The sequence below is a fragment of the Lagenorhynchus albirostris genome, chromosome 15 (assembly GCF_949774975.1).
Source record: "Lagenorhynchus albirostris chromosome 15, mLagAlb1.1, whole genome shotgun sequence".
Lineage (NCBI taxonomy): Eukaryota > Metazoa > Chordata > Mammalia > Artiodactyla > Delphinidae > Lagenorhynchus > Lagenorhynchus albirostris.
Window position 1 is genome coordinate 21,502,454 of NC_083109.1, and position 21,466 is coordinate 21,523,919.

The following is a 21,466-nucleotide window of genomic DNA, read 5'->3' on the forward strand; positions in this document are numbered from 1 at the left end:
GACATTGTTGTCACTGATAATACCTTATCTCACTGATATGGGATTATTAATTAATGACTAGTTTTTCTGATTAAAAGAGAGAAAGGCCTCTGAGAAACTGACCTGGCCCTGGGGAGTTGGCACCCCGGCTGCCATGTCTGTGGGGAACCTGGGCCTTGCCAGACCTCGAGTTGAGGCCCTTTCCTTTTCACCCACAGCGGACGCTGTGTACCTGGACTCAGAAGAGGAGCGGCGGGAGTATGTCCTCACCCAACAGGGCTTCATCTACCAGGGCTCAGCCAAGTTCATCAATAGAATACCTTGGAATTTTGGGCAGGTAAGGCCACACCCTGCCCCTCCCAGCCATCTTAGGCCCACCGTGTGCTAGGTCCTGGGTCTGAGACAGTCAAAATCAAAGTCAGAAGTGTGAGCAGGTCTGAGTCACCCACGCCATGCTGTCAAAGATTCAAGGGCCCTGAAATGGCTAGAGGCTTAGAGAGGGCCCAGGCCAAGCCTGAGGTCACACAGCAAAGGGTGGCCCTTTCCACTGTGGGAGCAGCAGCTCTGGATTCAAGGTGGGAAAGAATAGGAGGGCCTGTGAGAGTTGTGGGGCTGGCAGGTGCTCCATGAGGGAGAAGGGGAACATTCAAGGCCATATATCAAAATAATGGGCAGCACTGGAGAAAGCTTACGATATGCTAGGCATGTGCTGAGAGGGGCTTTAAACCATTATCTAGATCAGTGGTTCACAAACTCGAATATATGTCAGAATCACCTAAAAAAATGGGTTAAAACACAAGTTCCTGGGTCCCATCCCTAGTTTCTGATACAGTAGGTCTGGGTGTGGGCTGAGAATTTGCATTTTTAACAAGTTCTCAGGTGATGCTGATGCTATTGATCCAGTGATACTTTGAGAATCACTGTTGTATCAGCTAGCTACTGCTGACTAACAAACAAGTCCAAAACTTGGAGGCTTGAAAAAACAGTCATTCATTATTTCTCATAAATCTATGGGCCAACCAGGACATGGCTGTCTAGGCTGGGCTTGGCCGATCTCAGCTGGTTGGCTCATCCCTGTACCATGTGATTCCTCCTCTTTCAGTAGGCCAGCCTGGGCTGGTTCTCCAAATCAATACTCTTATTTCCTCTACTATCCAGCATCCCGTAAAAATTCTTGAGCTATTGCTGAGAAAACTCATGAAGCAAGAACCATCACACCCCCTCGCCCTTCAACCTCCTGGTGTATTAGTGGGTGTTGGCCTCCTGGGGTAGGGTTCACCTTGAGATTTCTCTTAGCAGCCCCTAGATCAGGCTCCATGTTCAGGACTAGAGAGTCCTGCCCTGGGATCATAGGATGATCCCTGAGATCTGGGGCTCTGGCCTCAGTTTCCTCTTCTGAATATTGGGGATAATAATCGTAAAACTGTCTGCCTCCAAATAACTGCAGAAACCCTGTAGCCCTCTGTGGGATGTAAATGAAATGGTGATATGACTGTGATGCATAAAATACATCAAAAAATGAATTGGCTCTTATTTCCCAGGGCTCTGTATTCTCCCCTGAGAGATAGAACAAAGCTAACTCCTCCCTTTCATTTTCTGAGTTGCTGGTCTGTGTCCAGGTTGTGCGGGGCCGTGGGACATGGCCTTGCAAACTTCCGGAAGTTATCACTAGCCAGGATGATAAGACCTAAAGGAAGGAAGGGAATCAGGCAGTTCCTGAAGTAGGCAGAATTTGAGCTGAGCTTTGGAAGAGGTGGGTGCCTGGTATTCCAAGCAAAAGGAACAGCATGAGCCGAAGCTCCGAGGTGGGAAAGTTTATGTTGTACCTAAGAAGTATGTTACAGTTTGGGGAGCACTTATATGAGAAGGGGCCCCAGGAGATGACGTGGGAGAAGTCAGCAGTGTTCAGGTTCTGAACAGCCCTGAATGTCAGGCAGATGGCAATAGGGAGCCACAAAATGAATGGTTCAAGCCAGGGAGGGCTATTCTGTGTCATGGAGGGAGACCTGCGATAAGGCCTGGTTTGGGACAAGACCACAGAGACAGGGAGCAGGGGGCAGACAGGAGAGCCCTTGAACGTGACGGCTGGGTCGTCCAATGGAAGGTGACAAGGAGAGATTTTGAAAAACATAACATCTGAGTTGCAAGGATGAGAAGGTGTGCGTCACACAGAGAGAGGCAGGAAGAGCATTCCAAGCAAAGGAAATAGCAAGTACAAAGGTCCTGAGGCAGTGAGCCTGGAGCAGAATGAGTATGGGTGAGAGCGGTGAGAGATGAGGTCAAAGATGGGGTGGGACACAGATCGGTTTTTTTTGAATTTTATTTATTTTTTATACAGCAGGTTCTTATTAGTTATCGATTTTATACACATTAGTGTATATATGTCAATCCCAATCTCCCAAGTCATCCCACCACCACCTCCCTTCCTCCGCGTCCATACGTTTGTTCTCTATGGGACACAGATCTTAATGGGCCTTGCAGGCCACAGGGAAAAGTCTAGATTTTACTCTGGGTGCAGTGGAAACAGGAGTGATGAGATTAGATTTACTTCTTTACAGTCTATACTTTGGTTCCAATCCGAACGGTGTGTGGCGATAGGATGGGGAAGGAGGGGAGGCTCATCAGCTCTGCAGGGTGAGTCAGGCTTGTGGGAAGTGAAGACGTGGTGGTGGGGGAGTGCAGTGGCTGGGCCTGAGGTGAGTCGGAGGGGAGGGAAGCTCCAGGGACGCTGGACTTTTCACTCTGGGCTCTACTCCAAGTTTCCAGGACCCCCCAGCCTGGATGCAGTCACACCCCCTCCCCCTTTCTCACACACTCAGTCATTGTCCCACCTCACCCCCCCCTTTCCTGGGCCAGGAAAAGCTGGCACTACAGAGATGTGACAGACCCAGCCCGAGCCTCCGATCTGCTGTGTGAGACAGCAGAGGGGTCCCACAACTGCTGGACTTCAAGGCAGGCTTCCCAGAGGAGGTGACTTCTCAGCTCCCTCATCCTCCCCTTGTTTCCTCTGACACAGTTTGAAGACGGGATTCTGGACATCTGCCTGATGCTCTTGGACGTCAACCCCAAGTTCCTGAGGAACGCTGGCCGCGACTGCTCCCGCCGCAGCAGTCCAGTCTACGTGGGCCGGGTGGTGAGCGCCATGGTGAGTGAGTAGCAGGCCCGCCCCAGGGGCCCTCCCTTACTGTGATGATGGAGGCCAGGCCCCGCGCTGGGCACGGTGGGGGAACCCAGGAGATGGGTGAGTTCCAGTTAGGAGACCTTGTATTTGGAGAGACAAGGTACAAATGCGGGTAATGCCATGTGGTCCCTCAAAGCAATCCATTCATTCATTCATTCACTCACCCATCCAGCAAGTATTCGTCAAGTGCCACCCACATCCTAGGCACCAGGGAAAAGCAGGTGTAAGATATGAATGGTCTCTAACTTCATAGAGCTTCCGTTCTAGGGTGTGTGTGGGAGGAGACAGGCGGAACCACAGTATCACATGAGTGCACAGTCATAAATTACGATGCACTCGCCAAAGGGGCCAGATGTGTGACAGTGTCTGAACACAGGGCCTAACCCCAGCAAGGGGCTGGGGGACCTCCCTGAGTGATGAGTCCCGAGTTGACGTAGTAACTGGGAGGATAAGAGCATCCCAGGCAGAGGGGACAGCTTGTGCAAAGGCTCCCTGAGGAGGGGCGGCTGTGGCAGGTTTGAGGAGCAAAAGGGGGGCTGGTTTGGCTGGAGCAGAGCACAAGCAGGAGGGTCGGATGCAGGTGGGCTGCAGAGGGGGCAGGGCCAGACGGTGCAGGCCTCAGGGCCACGGTCAGGAGGCTGCATTTTATTCTCGAGGTTCTGGGAGTCTGGGGACAAATGACACAATCTGGGCAGGGGCCAGAGGGGGTCTTTGTAAAACTCAGGTCACGCCGTGTCACTCCTTTTCCACTCCACGGACAAATTCACATCTCCAGCATCACCCTCACGACCTTGACCCCTCTCTACCTCCTCCCTCCCGCTTCTCTCTCCAGCACCAACCATCTCTAACCTCCCAGTCTGTCACACCTTGGGATCTTTGCACCTGCTGCTCCTTCAACCTGGAACGCCCTTCCCTGCCTTTCACCATGTGCTGAACTCATGCCCACCCTAGTGCAGCTGTCGCCCTTTCCCCAGGCTTGGTCCCTCTGATGCTCTCGCTGGTTGCAGGTCAACTGCAATGATGACCAGGGCGTGCTGCTGGGACGCTGGGACAACAACTACAGGGATGGCATCAGCCCCATGTTCTGGATCGGCAGCGTGGACATCCTGCGTCGCTGGAAGAATGACAGCTGCCAGCGCGTCAAGTATGGCCAGTGCTGGGTCTTTGCTGCTGTGGCCTGCACTGGTGAGCGGCACACGGGATGTGAGAGGGCCTGGAACTGCCCTTGGCTTCTGTGAGCCCGGGTCCCTGCAGCCTTCTCCCAGGCCTGATGTGTAACGGAGCCAGGGAGATTTGGTCAAATAAGGGGGCATCTGACCCCCGTGGTCACGGGGTTTCTGCAGGGAGCCGAATGGTGGATCGGCCCAGGGACTCGAGATGGACTGCCCGGGTTGAATTCCAGCTCTGCCTCTGACCCCTGGGAGGACTTGGGCAAGAGAACTGGTGTCTCCAAGCCTGTTTCCTCATGTGTAAAATGGAGACAGCAGTCACTGACCCAAGTGCCAGGGAGATGTCACTTAGCACAGTCTCTGGTTCAAGTTAGGTGGGGTTTGGGGGTTTCCGGGGCAGCTGGGATTCCTCAGCTGGATCTTGGGGCATTTTCTCTGTGTCCATAAGTCGGCTGACCGTGATCGGATGGACGTTTGCAGTGATGGGCACCGTGACACACTTTTCTGTTCGGCCAGGCTGCCCATACCCATTACCCTCTGAATCATTACAAGCTGCTATTATTAGCTCCTCTCAGAGGAGGAAACGGAGGCTCAGAGAAGAGAAGTGGCTTGGCCAAGGTTGCACAGCTGGTGAGCGGCACAGCCAGGCTTGGAACGAGGTGGGCCCGCCCCTCTAAGGCCAGCCTCCTGGCCTTAGACTGTGATGATGAGGCCTCCCGGGACACCATCCCTGGGACAGGAGTGGAGCCTTGCTCCCTGGGCAGCGGCGACAGGTCTCCCCAAGCCTCAGGTCTGTACTCTGAAACCTGTCACATGGTGGGGCAAGGCCTGGGGTTGGGACATCAGCCCTCGCCACGGGCAGCAGAGCATCCAGACTCTACCCAAGTTAAAGGGCACAGGAACCAGACAAGAGGTGAAGGGTCACAGCTGCTCCTTCCTTCCTCCTCCCAGTGCCCTCCTGTCTCCCGGCCAGAATCCAGGGCCATCGGGGAAGCTCTTGCTCTGGTTGATGGTGGGCACAGGGCAAAGGTCACATCCCTGTCCCTCCCCCGTCTCAGAGACTCAACCTCAATCAAAACTAAAAGTAAACCAAAGGTCCTACAGATTATATTTAGTAGGCCTTTCTGTTGCCTTTCTTTTTTTAGATGTTACTTTCTTTACCTTACCCTGAGAATATGTTACTTTTACATTTTACATAAAAAGTAACATAAAAAAATGAAGGAGGAAAAACACCCATAATTCCCTCTGTCAGGAGCACCTAACATCACCATTCGGGCAGGATTCATGCCCAGGGTCTTCGTCCCTCCTCTGTGGTCTATAGTTGCCACTTGATATCCTGCCTCTTTGTCACCTATCATTCCAACACCAGTCCCTTTCCCAGTTACTCTGGGCTCTCTGTAAACTGTGCTGAGGCCCAAATGCAGGCCCTCCTCGTCCACGATGGAGTCCCAGTGCACCTGAAGCCCGGGCTAGAGAGGAGGAAACAAGGCCCAGAGAGGCGAAGGGACTGGCCTCAGGCCACACAGCCTGAAGCAGCTGGGGCTGGAACGGAAGGGCTCCTGACCTTTGTTCCCTCTTCTGCTTGCCCCGCTGTTCACGCCTCACTCTGAATCTCTGTCATTGTTTCCTTCCTCCTTTTCTTTCTACTTCACCCACTCCTTCATCCCATTTGACAAATTAGCCTGTGCCAGGCCTGTGCTGGGCTCTGGGGATATAAAATAAGACAGCTCGCTCACTGCCCTCAGAGGACAAATTAAAGAATCCCTCACACACCTGTATATTGAGAATGATGATGACTCGCCAGTTTTGCTATGAATGCAAATGATGGGGTCATCTAAACCCGGCCGGGTGGGCTTCCTGGCCCAGGGTACAGCATATGCCAATGTCCTGGGGCTGTTGGCAGCATGGAGTGCTGGAGGAGCAGCGAGGCCAGTATGGCTGGAGCAAAGTGTGCAGGAGGTGGTCAGGGGCCAGACCCTCCAGGGTAAGGGCCACGGTGGAGGTCTGGCCTTGACCTCGAGGGCTGTGGGGAGCCATTGAGGGTTTAGCAGAGGACCGTTAATGTCAGATTTGCATTTAGAGTCTTTTGTTATCTGTGATGTGAAAGGGAAAGAGTGGACATGGGCCAACCAGCGAGGTGGGTGCCATTGTCCGGGTGGGTGCACCCTTACCAGTGTGCAGTGCTCCCTGGGGTACAGATGGGCATGTGGAGGCCCAAGCAGAGCAGATGTGTCTAGGGCCTCAGCTCATCCCCTAAGCTCTCTCCACTGTGTCCCCCGACCCAGTGCTGCGGTGCCTCGGCGTCCCCACCCGCGTCGTGACCAACTATAACTCGGCCCACGACCAGAACAGCAACCTGCTCATCGAGTACTTCCGCAACGAGTTTGGGGAGATCCAGAGTGACAAGAGCGAGATGATCTGGTGAGGGGGGCGCTCAGTGGGAAGGATCCCCTGGAGAGGAAACTTGGGGCGATTTCTCAGAGGAGGTCACATTTGAACTGGGTTTAAAAGTTCAACAGTATTTGGACAAAAGGAAGCGGGCCTTGGAGAGGCTCCAGGACGGGGACAGCAGGAGCAAAGGCCAAGAGGAAGGAAAGTCAATGCAGGGAGCATGAAAGGGCGTCAGGGAGAACACACCGTCCGGGGTCTGCACTGCCAGGCTGGGGGTCTGGTCTTGATTCCAGAGGCTTCAGACTGGAGAGGGGTGTGCTGATGACCGGGGGGACAGATCGGAAGCAGGGGGCGGGGCTGTGGTCCAGGTGGGTGGTGGTGGGGTCTGAATCCAGGCAGAGCCTGTGAGCTGAAAAAGAAGGAAGAGTCGGGGCTTCCCTGGTGGCGCAGTGTTTGAGAGTCCGCCTGCCGATGCAGGGGACACGGGTTCGTGCCCCGGTCCGGGAAGATCCCACATGCCGCGGAGCGGCTGGGCCCTTGAGCCATGGCCGCTGAGCCTGCGCGTCCGGAGCCTGTGCTCTGCAACAGGGAGAGGCCACAGCAGTGAGAGGACCGCGTACCGCAAAAAAAAAAAACAAAAAAAAACAACAGCAGCAAAAAAAAAAAGAAGGAAGAGTCGAGAAATTAGGAGGTCTGGTCAGCTGGGCATGCAGAGCCACTGAGAGGGGAAAGGAGTTGGGGAGAGGGGTTGAGGACTCCCAGTGTAGTTGGGAGCACCCGACTGGGGCCCCCAGAGGAAGAGCAAAGTGTGGTGGGGGACGTTCTGGGGTCAGCTTAGGACAAGGCGAGTGTGGACAGCCCGCAGGAGGTGACTGTGAACGTTTGCATGAGAGTCCTGGTCCACGTTCTGCTTTGTTTCCCCAACAGGAACTTCCACTGCTGGGTGGAGTCGTGGATGACCAGGCCTGACTTGCAGCCGGGATACGAGGGGTGGCAGGCCCTGGACCCCACGCCCCAGGAGAAGAGCGAAGGTGGGTTGGCAGGTGTGGCCCCATTACCGAGATGAAGTAACAGAGGCTGGAGGGGACCCACCCAGCAGAGGGGCTCCTCAGCTGGAGAGGGGCAGAGCTGGGATGCTAACCCAGGTCTGGCTGACTCCAAAGAACATTGAGTGTTGGGGGACCTCATTGATATTTTATAAAACACCTCTTTTATAATTTGAAAAGTAATTCATGCACATTGTGGAAAACAGAAAATATAGAGAAGCACAGAGAAAAAAAGTCAAATAGCATCTTTGTCCTCTTCCCCCCAAGAAATTTCATTAACATTCACACACAGCTTCCAATAATTTCAAATGAATCCTTCCTCAGAATAATATTTTAAATACACACAATATAACACCTAGGGTTCAATTACATTGCAATATAGTTATCAAAAATTTTTAAATAAATTTGTGATATAGTAATATATGCTCTATATAACAAGATTTATTAGTAGAATCAATAAGTTCCATAATTTTGTGGTAGAGATGAATGCAATCTATATTTCCGGTTATCTGTAACAACTATAAAGAGAGATAAAAATATCTGTGGTTCTTATGAGTGACAAGTCATAAGTGCACCTAAGACTGTGGTTTTTGGTCTTTCACAGTCGAAGGAAGTGAAAATAATGATGTAATTTTTTCCCATCCAAGTTTATGAACTCCTGAATTCTATTTGCTGCACCTTGGGGGTTCCATGGACCCCAGGTTAAGAACTCTTCCTGCACATGGTCTTTCATCCTGGCCCTGTCACTTCTCCATATATCATTAGCATTTCTCTATCAGACAGTTTTCTGTGATTTTAATTTTAATTTAATGTTACCACATTCCATCAAATGGACGCACTGTAATATAGCTACCAAGCCTCTAGTCCTCAACATTTAAATTTGTGACCAGTTTGAGGCAGTGGTACACCACACCCAGATAAACATCTAGCTCTCTTGTTCATTTCGTTAGCACACACTCCCTGAGTCAGTGTCAGACACTGACTGCTACTCTCAGTCTCGGCAGGAAACCAGACAGACACACACCCTTGTAAAGTATTGCCTACAGTTGGCTTCCTCATTTCCTTAAGTGCCTTGGGATACATTTCTGTTTATCAAACACATAGAAATAAGTGTTTGCCACTCCTCATTAGGTAGGTACAAATATCCCCACGTGAAGCCAGGACTCAGAGAAGTTAAGTGACTTCTCCAAGGTCACACAGCTAATAAGAGACTGAGCTTTGAATCCCAGAAGCTGGGTTCCAGGGTCTCCTGGAATTCTTTTTTTTTTTTTTGTCTTGTTGCATGCCTTGTAAGATCTCAGTTTCCCAACCAGGGGTTGAACCCCAGGGCCCCGGCAGTGAAAGCGCAGAGTCCTAACCACTAGACCACCAAGGAACTCCCTCCCCTGGAATTCTTAATTCTTACCTGATGCTGCCTTCTTAGAAATGGAATCCCTGAGTCAAAGGCTATATGGTCTCTAGGTTTTCGGCTATGTGTGGTTGAATTGTGGAAGATTCTGGAGGTACCACCCTCCCCTCAGCCCAGGCTCGTCTTACCCTTCTCCTCCCAACCAGGGACATACTGCTGTGGCCCGGTTCCTGTTCGTGCCATCAAGGTGGGCGACCTGAGCCCCAAGTACGACGCCCCTTTCGTCTTTGCCGAGGTCAACGCCGACGTGGTGGACTGGATCCGGCAGGATGATGGGTCCATGCACAAGTCCATCAACCACTCCCTGGTCGTGGGGCAGAAGATCAGCACAAAGAGCGTGGGCAGAGACGAGCGGGAGGACATTACCCACACCTACAAGTACCCGGAGGGTAGGGGCCCTTGGCTCATCACTGCCTTGTGGATAAGCAGCTTGTTTACCAGCCCAGAGGGCGTGTGAGTGTGTGTGAGTGTGTGTGTGTGTGTGTGTGTGTGTGTGTGTGTGTGTGTGTGTGTGTGTGTGTGTGTGTGTGTGTGTGTTTTCTGGCAGCTTGCAAACAACAATGATCTGTAGGTTACTCTCCATTTCAAGAAATTCCTTAGAATCAGGTGCAAACTTGACAAACACCCTGGGGGCAGGGGGACAGTGGTAAAGGATCATTCATTTAGGAAAAGAATTCTATATTCCACAAAAAGATTTCATTGGGTTTTTAAGCCTCACTTTCTTCGTTGGTTTGACTCAGTAAAACTGAAAGGGATGGCTGTTATACAAGCGAGGCTTTCATCTTCACAGAAAAATCATGATGTCCATGTTGTTTAACAGAGCTTATTAGTGGTGGGAGCTCCAACAATAGATGGTCAATTCCATGCTTTTTCTTTTAAGCTTTATTTTATTTATTTGGCTGCACTGGGTCTTAGCTGCGGCATGCGTGATCTTTAGTTGTGGCATGCGGGATCTTTAGTTGCAGCATGAGGGATCTAGTTCTCCGACCAGGGATCAAAGCCGGGCCCCTTGCATTGGGAGCACGGAGTCTTACCCACTGGACCACCAGGGAGGTCCCTCCATGCTTTTTTTTTTTTTTTTTTTTTTTTTTGCGGTACGCGGGCCTCTCACTGTTGTGGCCTCTCCCGTCGTGGGGCACAGGCTCCGGACGCACAGGCTCAGTGGCCATGGCTCACGGGCCTAGCCGCTCCGCGGCATGTGGGATCTTCCCGGACCGGGGCACGAACCCGTGTCCCCTGCATCAGCAGGCGGACTCTCAACCACTGCGCCACCAGGGAAGCCCCCTCCATGCTTTTTTATTGCAACGTATTTGTGCTGAAGAGGCTTGGAAGTCCAGAGGGGCCAGGAAGAGAAGTTCCTGGAACTCTGTAGTATTAATTGTTTTAGCATTTCACACACAGGTGGGGAAGTGGGCATGAAGGTAGATTGGAAAGGTTTAAAGAGAAATGGACCAAAAGAAACTTAATAAGATGGGCTCAATCAGACACAAAGATGAAGCTTCTTTCTGCTACTAATATTAAATCAATAGTGGGGAAAAGATGTGGTTTATTTTAAAAATTGAATTTGAGCACATCCAATGGCCAGTTCAATAGACAGATATTTTCTAAGCATCTACGGTGTGCCAAGCACAGTAGAGTTCACAGAAGTGACGAAGAAACCACAGGCTTTATCTGACCCCCGTTGACTCTCCAGGGCTGACTTGGGATTGGGTATTAAGTGGCCGTGCTCCAGTGGGAAGGGCTAAAACAGAAGGAAAACCTGCTTTCCCCGGCCTCTGAAAGGTCTAGAGCTGATGATTTGATAGAAGAAATAAATATGTACCCAACAACACTGGGGACAAAAATAAAAGGCACATGGGGAGAAGTAAATGGAATATAAAGCAGGGGGCAGTCATTCCTGCTGGAAAGCTCAACAGGTAGAGAAGGGAGGGAAAGGATTTCAGGTAGAAGTGGTCCCTGTGCAAAATGCTTAGAGGTGAGAAAGTTCTCATTGTATCAGTGCCTACTAGGCACCAAACACTGTTGTAGGCATTGGGTATGACTTCAGATTAAGTAAAACACAGTCTTAGTCCTCAAGAGGCTTGAGAGTGTAAGCATATGAACAGAAAAAAAACCTGGTGGGCCAAAACACCGTGACAGGCAATAGGCAGCTATGAAACTCCAAAAGACATTGTGACTCTTTCATCCTGGGAAAGGAGGAGTCAGAGAAGGTGTCCTGGAAGAGGGGTCATTTGGGGATGGGTCTTGAGGGATGTATAGGAGCTCACTTGTGGAAAGTAAATAAAATACTCTTTCCTCCTCCTGGCACAGTAATGTAAAGAAGAGGCTCCCTCCGGGGGTGCTCTGAGTCACCAGAACTCTGAGAAGCCAGCTTGCCCTGCTCCCAGCCTCCTTCTCATTGATCCCCCTTCCAGCTGTGATGAAGCTCTCTTCCCTGTCCCCACAGGGTCCGCAGAGGAGAGGGAAGCCTTCACAAGGGCCAACCGCCAGAACAAACTGGCTGATAAAGAGGAGACAGGGGTGGCCATGAGGATCCGTGCGGGCCAGGGCATGAACAGGGGCAGCGACTTCGACGTCTTTGCCCACATCACCAACAACACTGCCGAGGACCACGCTGGCTGCCTCCTGCTCTGTGCCCGCACCGTCAGCTACAACGGGATCCTGGGACCCAAGTGTGGCACCAAGGACCTGCTCAACTTTTCCCTGGAGCCTTTCTCTGGTAAGGCCCTGTGTTCCTGGAGCAGCTGTTGACCACCCTGACGACATGCTAGGTCGTGCCCTGAGAGCTGAACGTGTGCCATCTACCTCACAGACACTCCCATTGCCCTCACTGTGGGTCAGGCCCTGTCCTCGGCACTTTATAAATAGCAACCCAGTTCCTTCTTATAACAAAAGTAGGAGGTGGATTCTTTTATGGTCCCATTTTCCAGATGAGAAGACTGAGCACAGAGAGGTTAAGTAACTTTCCCAAGGCCACACAGGAAGTGACAGGACGGAGACTTGAACCTGTACTCGTAGCAACTATTCTACTTCATTCCATCTCATCTTCGCAGGACCCCTGACTGCTTTCCCAGACTCTCTGCTGCCCCTTCCAGCAAATTCCTTTCCTCCGTCTCCAGCAACTCACACTACAGGTGCCTCTCCCCAGAGCCCCTTTGAGAACCTCTCCTATTTCTCTGGAGGTTCTCAGGCTCAGAGAGAAGAGATTCAAGACCAGCACTACCCAGAGAACTTTCTGTGATATAAGGATGTCCTGTATCTGCGTTGTCCAGTATGGTGGCCACTAGCTCCATGTGGCTATTGTGCACTTGCAGTGTGGCTGGTGTAATTATGGGACTAAAGTTTTAATTTCACTTAAACAGCCGCATGTGGCCGGAAGCTGCCATACTGGACAGTGTGGCTCTAACAGTGATAGGAAAGGAAAAGCCCTGATCTTCTCCTCTTCCATGGCTCCAGTGCCTGGCCCGACCTCCCTGGGAGCAGATCCCCTTCCCCGTTTGGGGCTGAAATGATGTCAGTAGCTCACCCAGCCCTCAACCCTGGGCAGAGCCTCTGTCGCTCTGGCTTCTTGGTCGGATGCCTGCACAGTCATCGTCCCCTTGATCCCTTTTTTCACTGCTGGCTTTGTCACCACTACTGGTTATCTCCCTAAAATTAAGCTGGAGACCCTGAGAGGGGTTGCGGCAGCCGAGGTCACTTAGGGAGGCAGCACGGAGCCCAGTCTCCTATCCCCCGCAGCAGCCCATTCTGTGTTCCTGCACTCGGAGCTTGTGGGCATGGGGAGGGCAGGGGGGTCTTCGAGTTGGGAGAGGACCCGGGGTCAGCATGATCTGAGTAGAACATCAGTCAACCCTGGGGCCTCTATCTCAGGGCCACCTCGGGCACCCTGGCGCCACACGCCGGGACAGAGCAGACCCTCTGTCAGGGTCCCTGAGCAGCGGCAAACTCTGGGGCAGAGCCACGTGGCACCAGGGCTGGGGCCCCAACACTTATGCTGCTAAAAGGCGTGTTCGGAGGCCAGAATTGGCTTTGAATCTGGCCTCTCCCACCTTCTATTATTAATATTAATTTTGGCCGCGCCATGTGGCGTGTGGGATCTCAGTTCTCTGACCAGGGATCCAACCTGTGCCCCCTGCATTGGGAGCTTGGAGTCTTAACCACTGGACCACCAGGGAAGAACCTCTCCCGCCTTCTAGATGTATAACCTTGGGCCTTGACTCACACCCATCCATCACATGGGGCATTGGCATGCCCCTCATGGGCTGCAAAGGAGACGTGTGTTCAGGAAAGATCTGGAAAGTGTATGATGGTGCCTGGACACGGCGGGGCTCTTCACTGTTCGCTGAGCAAGTGCCAACAGGTGTGGGGAGGCCGAAAAGCATCTTTCCTGAACCCTGCTGTGCCAGGCAATGGTCTCAGGGCCGGGCTCAGTGCTTCCTGAGTCACTGCCAGCCTTGCTGGTGTGCAGAGGACTCAGCTCTCATCTCCACATCCAGGCCCCGAGTCAGGGGCAGGGCTCCATCCCTACAGGTGTGTGGGGTGGTCGGGATACCGAGGTCCTAGTTCCTGCAATTCTGCCCACAGGATGTGGGCTCCTGGGTATTTCTCTTCTCCATTCCAGGCTCCGGGTTCCCCATTTGTACAAAGGCTGGCTCATCTTTGAAGAGCCCTTCCAGCCCCTTTGTGTGAATGCACACATGTCAGTTCTTCCTCACGCTCAGAACCGCTTCAAAGGGAGGAAGTGCCTTTCCTGGAATGTGTATCATAAGGTGAACTCCAGCCTGAGCCAGGGATGCCAGAACAACTTCCACCCAGGCTGCTGCTGAGTTACCCTTTGCCTCCCAGATACCCTCAGGCCCTTCGCAGCATTCTGCTTCAGCCACAGCCGCCAGGGTTTCTTCCTGGGGATGTGTTCACAGCGGAGGGGTCCCTCCTGCTACGGAGACCTCTGAGGGGCACAGCCTGTCGGGAGAGGGCAGAGAAGGGCAGTGGTACTGCGTGTTGCCCTCAGGTGGGGCTAGGCCAGGATGCTCTATTGAGGCTTCCAAGGCCAAAGTCAACCTGAGAGTGATTCTCCCACCCTGTGAGACCCTGAACTTTGGCTGAGTTGCGGTTATTCTTTGATGATAAGATCTGGGGGATTTCCATGTGCTAGCGGACAGGAAGCCAGGCCTAGGACAGCTGAACTGAATCCAGCTGACCCCACCCCGCCTCCTTGCTCTCTTCCTTCCTGCCACCCACCTCTTCTCTCTCTCTGGATACCCTCACCCCTCCAGGTGGGTCATGAGGAATGCAGGCAGCGTGATCTCTGTGATGATCAAAGGGATCATCTAAGGAATGAATAGACACTAACCGCAAATGTTTCCCTCTTTCAGCCAGCATCTGGCCCGAAGCCAAGGCCCCTGGCCTGTGGACAGCAGTTCTCAAAGGTCCAGCCCCCCCGGCCTAAGCCTCCTGGAGAAGTTAACAGCTGGGGCCACCTCCTCCAGGCTCCTGGAGGACAATGGTTTCCCTCTTTCCTGTGGAGCTGGTCAGAGTTTCTACTCTGCTCCACCAGGTCCTGACCCAGGAATTTTCACTCCTTTTTCGCAGAAGCTTTGGTTTTTTTTTTTCCCCCCACGCCATCTGAGCAGATCCACCCCAGGAATGAGTGACTAGAGGGCTGGGCACACATTTTCCAGAGAGTGGGACGGGGAACACCAATGTGCCCAGCCAGGACCTGGACCTTGACTCATGCAGAGAGAAGGTGACCATCTGTTCGGGCCTTCACGGCCCTAGAGATGACCTCCCAACGGGTGCTCACTGGCCCGGGCACCCCAGACCCTTGCTAACCTCCCTCTTTAACAGTAAGCTCAGGTCTCAAACTGGGAGCCCTCAGCAGATGAGAATATCGGCCCGAATTGAATAAACATGACTTTGTTTGCTGGTGTTTGTTTTTACCAGCTTCCTTCTACTTATGGTAAATGAGACAGGTTTTCTGCAAATAATGATGAAAAGGTTCCCTAAGCAAAAAAAGTTAAAAAGTGTAAAGTGAGGGGACTGAAAGAAAAATTATTTACTGAGGAGTTACTCAGACATGTGAAAAATCACATGAATGGCTGGAGTTTGGGAAACGCTGGTCTAGTGCAGGGACGGAGGGGACAGATGGCAGAAAAAGAAGAAACAGCATCTCCCATCATGGCACTGGGATAGTGAGGAGAGGTTGGCTGGGCTCCATGGAGCCCCAAGACCATTCCTCCAACATTGTTGTTTGATGGGGGGAAGCCCGAGGAGCAGAAGGGATTTTTCCCAAGGTTCCCTGCGACCGAGTGAACAAGCAGGGCCTGTGGAGAATCAGTCCTGTGCCCGTTTCACTGCTCCTTCCTGCCTCCTGTAAGCTGACCCCTGGTGCCCTAAGGCTTCAGTGTTCTTGTCAGAGAAATGGGGCTGCAATCCACACTTCGCTTCTCTGCAGCGGGAGGGGTTGGCCCTGCCGGCTTTTTTCTCACCCCTATCACTTGTGTGGCTTTTGCTCTGAAATGACCTCTGGTCTTAGCTCTGCCCAGCGGGTGCCAGATGTCCCAGGGAACAGAGAGGGAACAGAGAGGGGAGGTCATCTTCCCAGGCTCACACAGTCAGACAGTGGCCAAGCAGGGCCAGCTCTCCTGATCTGAACACTTACTGGCAGAAGTGTCTCTTCATCTGTAAATGGGTACAATTCTACCGACCTCATGGGGGGAAATGAGGTCCTGAGAGGTGGAGTGACTTGCCCAGCATCCCCAGTCAGCGAAGGGCAGAGGCAGGATTAATGCCCAAGCCTCTCCTCCCCACTTCCTCCCTGGGAGCCTTGGAGCCAGGGCAGGTGAGGGAAAGTGCTGGGACATGCCCCTCCATTCACCAGCTGTGTGACCTCGAGTTCATTCCTTGCCCTCTCTGTGCCTTGTGGAGATGCCATAGGAGAGGTGGGGGCCACGATTCAGATGTCATGAGTGCTCTCCCCTCTCCCCTCCTGCAGAGAAGAGCATTCCCCTTCGAATCCTCTACGAAAAGTATTGTGACTACCTGACCGAGTCGAACCTCATCAAGGTGCGGGGCCTGTTCGTCGAGCCAGCTGCCAACAGCTACCTGCTGGCCGAGAGGGACATCTATCTGGAGAATCCAGAAATCAAGATCCGGGTAAGGGCTGGCTGGGTCCCTGGACAGGTCCCCACATGTGCACGCACCTCCCTCCCTGCAACCTCAAGATCTCCGATGCCCCAGGTTCCTCAGATGCTAGGTTCTTCAAAGAAAAGCATCATGAAGCAGAATTTGGGACTCACAGACTCTAGGAATGAATCCTAAAATCCCAGAGTAGTAGGATCATGGCACTTAGGGATCTCAGACTCGTGGACCCTTAAAAGCTAAACTACTAATGCTAGATTCCCAGGTCCTGGGGCCCTGGTGGGGCAGGAAGGGATGTGTTGTCAAGGGCACAGATGCTGGAGTCCATTTATTCATCTATACAATGGGTGTTGTAAAGATTAAATGTGAGTCTACAGGAAGCACATAGAACCATATCCAGCACGTTATGAGGGCTCAATAAAAACTGACTATTCTTATCACCAACTTCATGGTCATCATAGTGATTCACTTGGAGGAGTCACAGCCCCAGATCCCCAAATGCTGCAGTTACAAATAAATGGTAAAGAGCAGAGCAGGAGGGAGTGAGCACTGTGTGCCAGACAGTCTGCTAGGAGCTTGCACATATTAGCTCAGCTAATCCTCATGAGAACCCTGCAGTCAGGCATTTCTGTTCTATGAAGAAACCAAGGCTCAGAGAGGGTAGTAACTTTGCCAAGGTCACACAGTGAGAAAGGGTCAGAGATCAGCCTGGCTCCAAAGACTCTGATCTTTCCACCCTAGACCCTAGAATGAGGGAGGCATTTTACACATCCTGTGGGTTGCGTGGAGCCTCACTTCAGCTCCATGAAGGAGGCCTGGGCAGGTGTCATCATCTGTGTTTTCCAGATGAGGCGAGGAATGTTAGCGGCGGAGCTGGGCAGACATTGGGCCAAACTGCAGCAAAGATGGAGATGGCCCAGTTGGGACCCTGCATGCCCTTGAGGGGCGGTGGGCTGCTCTCCCTCCGTGCTGCCCCTGACATCTGCCCCATGCCTCCTCTAGATCCTGGGAGAGCCCAAGCAGAATCGCAAGCTGGTGGCTGAGGTGTCCCTGTGGAACCCGCTCACCGTGCCGCTGTCAGGCTGCACCTTCACCGTGGAGGGGGCGGGCCTGACCAAGGAGCAGAAGACCGTGGAAATGTAAGTGCTGGTCCCTCCAGCTTGGGGGCCTGGGAGCAGAGGGCAGATGCTGCGGGGGGGGGAAGGGCGCCCTCCGGCACTGAACCCAGGCCCGTAACCCCCTCTTCTCCCTTTCCACACACCCACCCACACACCTGCCTAATATTCCCCCGTGTCTACGCCCAAATACCCACACGTTAGCTGCGTTCTGTGCACATGTGTTCACAAACCTAAACAGGTACACATTCACTAAGCACCCACCTCGGGACACCCGAGTCCTCACATGCACACAGGTGTACATGCGTGCCTGTGTGGTGTACCCTCATGGATACATATTTATATATACGTACACTTACAAGCATACACACTTCTTGTTTTTCACTTTTTCATTGTAATTTATATAGAGTAAAGCATACAAGTCACGTATGTACAGCTCAATGCATTTTCATGCATGTGGTCACGTGAGCATCCGCACTCTTACCCCCAAGCACACCATCCACTTCCATGTACACACACACACACACACACACAAACACACCAGCCCCTCTACACATAGGAGGGCAGATGGCCCAGGCCTTCGGAGAGTGGTGAGCGGGACCCATTGTATTCTGTCGGCACAAAGCTATACATCCATGGAGTTTCTAGGCTAAGATCTCAGTAGTCACGTGTCATCCTGGCCTGTCCCCATTGTGGGGACCAGGCCAGGGCCCTGATCTCACCCTCTTTCTCTCTCTCTCCCAGCCCACACCCCGTGGAGGCGGGGGAGGAAGTCAAGGCGAGGGTGGACCTGCTGCCCCTGAACGCGGGCCGCCACAAGCTGGTGGTGAACTTCGAGAGCGACAGGCTGAAGGCCGTGAAGGGCTTCAGGAATGTCATTGTTAACACCTCCTAAGGGCCCCCATGCCAGCCGAGGGCCCCCAACTTGACCCCAATCTTTATCCCAAGGTAATGAGCAAAATTTGCCCCTTATTGGGCCCCAGACCCCAGGGCACGGTGGGCTGCCTATGGGGCCTCTTTGGAATCAAATGTACTTCCGGCCCATATGGTCCCCCTGAGCCTGGCTCCCCACCTCCCTCACCTGTGAGGAATGTTTTGTGCCTCCACAGTAGGAGCCCTGATCTTGGCTGACTGGGCCTGGGGGGTGGGCCGGGGAGGAGGGACTCCAGCCTCCCTTCCCAGCCCAGATGCCATTTGGAAAGCCACTGACCACCTGCCGTATTGTTTGATCAACTCCAGAGCCCCTTCCCTGGGAGCAGGCGAAAAACAGTGTGCCCAGTGACCAGATCAAGGAACTCAGCTCCCTGGGGTGTCCTGAACCCCTTCCCCAGATTGTGCCCAGGCCCCAGGGGCCGTTGGCAGAGCCTGAGCAGGTGCAGATCGAGAGGGTCCCAGGAATAGTCCAGACCCAAGCTCCCCCCACATCCCAGCAGCCCTGGCCCAACAGTACCCCCGCACGCCGCAATTGTGAGGCACCTACTAAGTGCTTCCTGGGCTCACACGGCCACCAACCCATTTAATTGCCATGGAAAACTGCGGAGTGGGAGCCACTTTCTCAGTGAGGAGACTGCAGCTTGGAGAAGGGAGGTGGCCCGCCCTGTACCGCTGGATAGTTGCAAGGCTGCTTAATATGAAGGTGCAGGAATGGAGCCAGGCCTTCTGACTCTGAGTCCAGGGCCCCATTCACCACACCAGCCCTGACCTGACTGTCAGAGAGGCCATCTGGGGCCTGATCAAAAAGGATCCAGTTCGGATGAGGAGGTGGGGAGGAAATTGGAGGGGTTAGAGCCCTGGGTTTGAGCCCCAAGTCTGGCCAGCCACTGCCTTCCCCTCTCTGGGCCTCAGTCTGCTCATCGGTCACAGAGTGGTTGAACCAGCTCATCTCCAAGGCCCCTTCAGCTCTGCACTTCTGGTGCCTTATATGACTCAGCCTTGCCAATGACATTGAGTCTTACTCCCTGGCTTCACAGAGCCTTAGGTCACAGGCCAGGATGTTTTGGAGAATGAGACCATGACCATGACCACCTTCCTGCCCCCAGCCCTGTCTGAGTCCCCCACCTGTGCCCAGGCATCTTCCTTCAGAGCCCAGTTCTAGGGGAAAAGAGCCCCGGAGGCCCCTGACCTACCCATGACCCCACCCACCACAATGTGTAGACTTCACAGGAGCCTTAGTTGCCTGTGCTGGTCACTCACCAACAAGGCTGGCATCTCAGCCAACCCCTCTTTGAAGAGCCAGGGCCCTAGAACACAGCCTTTGCCCCTGACTAAGCTCGGGGACCCCACAAGTTGCCATCTCTGACTTTACCACTCATTCTCTCCATGTGACTGGGCCTCCCTCAGCCTGGAAGAGGGAAGTGGGGAGAATTCTGTATCTGGAGTGGGGTCAAAGACTCCAGAGTCCCCCAAATCCCAGAGAGGGATTTGGGGAAAGTCACACTGATGCACTTAGAACTTTCTGCTTTGCACAGGAAGAAGCACTTGAGCCGAAATATATATGTTCTATTCTGTATACATATTGCTCGATTTCTCTATGGTTTTATAAATACTTCTGGGTTCCAAGCAAGCAGTAGATGTGCTTTTGAGCCACAAAGAGCAAGTACTGAAATAAAAGAGTTTATTTTTCACATTCAAACCAGGTCTGGTCTGTTCGCTGCATGCTTTTGAGGAGAGTGGGTGGGGGAGCTCACTTAACATCTGGACCAGCCACTTCCTGCCTAAGAGCCTTTCCCTAGCCTCAGCGCCGCCCTCAGATCTAAACTTTACTGGCATTCAATGCTCTACAACTGTCCAGCTCCACCTCCAGCCTCTTCTCCAAACAAACCATGTTCAGACCAGAATGAACTGCCTGTACCTCTTCTAACATCCTGTGTACTTGTCAACCTCTTAGCTTGGAGTGCCCCTCTTTTTCCTTACCCAGCTTGTGAACTCCTATTCATCTTAACACTGAAGTCACCTCTTCTGTGAAGCCTACCCAGATTTCTTCTCAGAACCCTGGAACATGGACAACTCAAACATTTATCACAGTGACTTTTAGTTCCATGTTGATATACCTGTCCCGCTCCCCATCCTGTCTGAAGTCCCAAGGGCAGAGACCAAGAATCTCTTAAACAGACACTAATAAATGCTGGATCAATGTGTTTCAACTCAGCTCCCATAAGACCAGTACTGTCCAGTAGAAATATAACGTGAGCCACAAATGCCAGCCATATATGTAATTTAAATTTTCTAGTGGCCATATTAAAAAGAGAAAAAGAAACAGGTAAAATACATTTTAATAATGCATTTAATTTAAACTAATATGTCTGAAATATTGTATTGCAACACATAATCAACATAAAAATTATGAGTGAGATATTTTACATTCTTAATTTTCATACAAAGTCTTTTAATGTGGTGTGTATTTTACACTGACAGCCTGTTTCAATTCGAACTAGCTGCATGTCAAGTGCTCCATGGCTGCAGGTGGCTACTGGCTACTACATTGTGTTACCAAGCAAGGGCTCGTATGCCTGCCACACAGAAAGCCAAACTCTGACAGTGGGTGTTTGCAGCAAAGTAAGGTTTTATTTGCAGGGAGCCAAGCAAGGAGAATGGGCAGCTCATGCTCAAAAGACCTGAACGCCCCGATGGCTTTCAGGGGAAAGACAGTGTGAGGGGATATGGTCTCAGGATGCGTGATCAGCTTGTGGACCTTCTTCTGATTGGCTGGTGGTGAGGTAACAGGTGATGTTTCAGGAATCTCAACCTTCTGGTTCCAACCAGTCTGGGGTACGTGCTTGTGGTCAGCATGTAGCCGCCATCCTCCACCTGGGCAGGGCGGGGGTTCTTAGTTTCTACAGAGCAACTCAAAGATACGCATCAGATTGTTATCTATATCCTTTCAGGAGGAACTGGGAGCCCTGTGACTCTATGGTCTTTATCATTAACTGCTTGAATCTGCTCTTTGGAACTCAGGGAAGGCCTAGGAGACTAAAGCCTTTTTTTTTTTTTTTTTTTTTTTACAAACAAGAAACGGGACACAGAGGGACTTTTGTACC

The 21,466-nt window shown here is 52.3% G+C and overlaps 1 protein-coding gene across 1 annotated transcript in view; it reads left to right on the forward strand.

The window, feature by feature from the left end:
* The window catches only part of TGM2 (transglutaminase 2), a 33,318-nt gene extending 13,257 nt beyond the window's left edge, over positions 1 to 20,061 (forward strand). The window contains exons 4-13 of the mRNA XM_060123705.1: positions 198 to 316; positions 2,996 to 3,124; positions 4,168 to 4,345; positions 6,615 to 6,750; positions 7,648 to 7,751; positions 9,321 to 9,563; positions 11,621 to 11,893; positions 16,169 to 16,329; positions 17,317 to 17,453; positions 18,174 to 20,061. Coding sequence (XP_059979688.1) covers positions 198 to 316; positions 2,996 to 3,124; positions 4,168 to 4,345; positions 6,615 to 6,750; positions 7,648 to 7,751; positions 9,321 to 9,563; positions 11,621 to 11,893; positions 16,169 to 16,329; positions 17,317 to 17,453; positions 18,174 to 18,324 — 1,631 coding nt within the window. The 3' untranslated portion in view covers positions 18,325 to 20,061. The remainder of the gene's footprint in view (positions 1 to 197; positions 317 to 2,995; positions 3,125 to 4,167; positions 4,346 to 6,614; positions 6,751 to 7,647; positions 7,752 to 9,320; positions 9,564 to 11,620; positions 11,894 to 16,168; positions 16,330 to 17,316; positions 17,454 to 18,173) is intronic.
* The last annotated feature ends 1,405 nt before the right edge of the window (positions 20,062 to 21,466 follow it).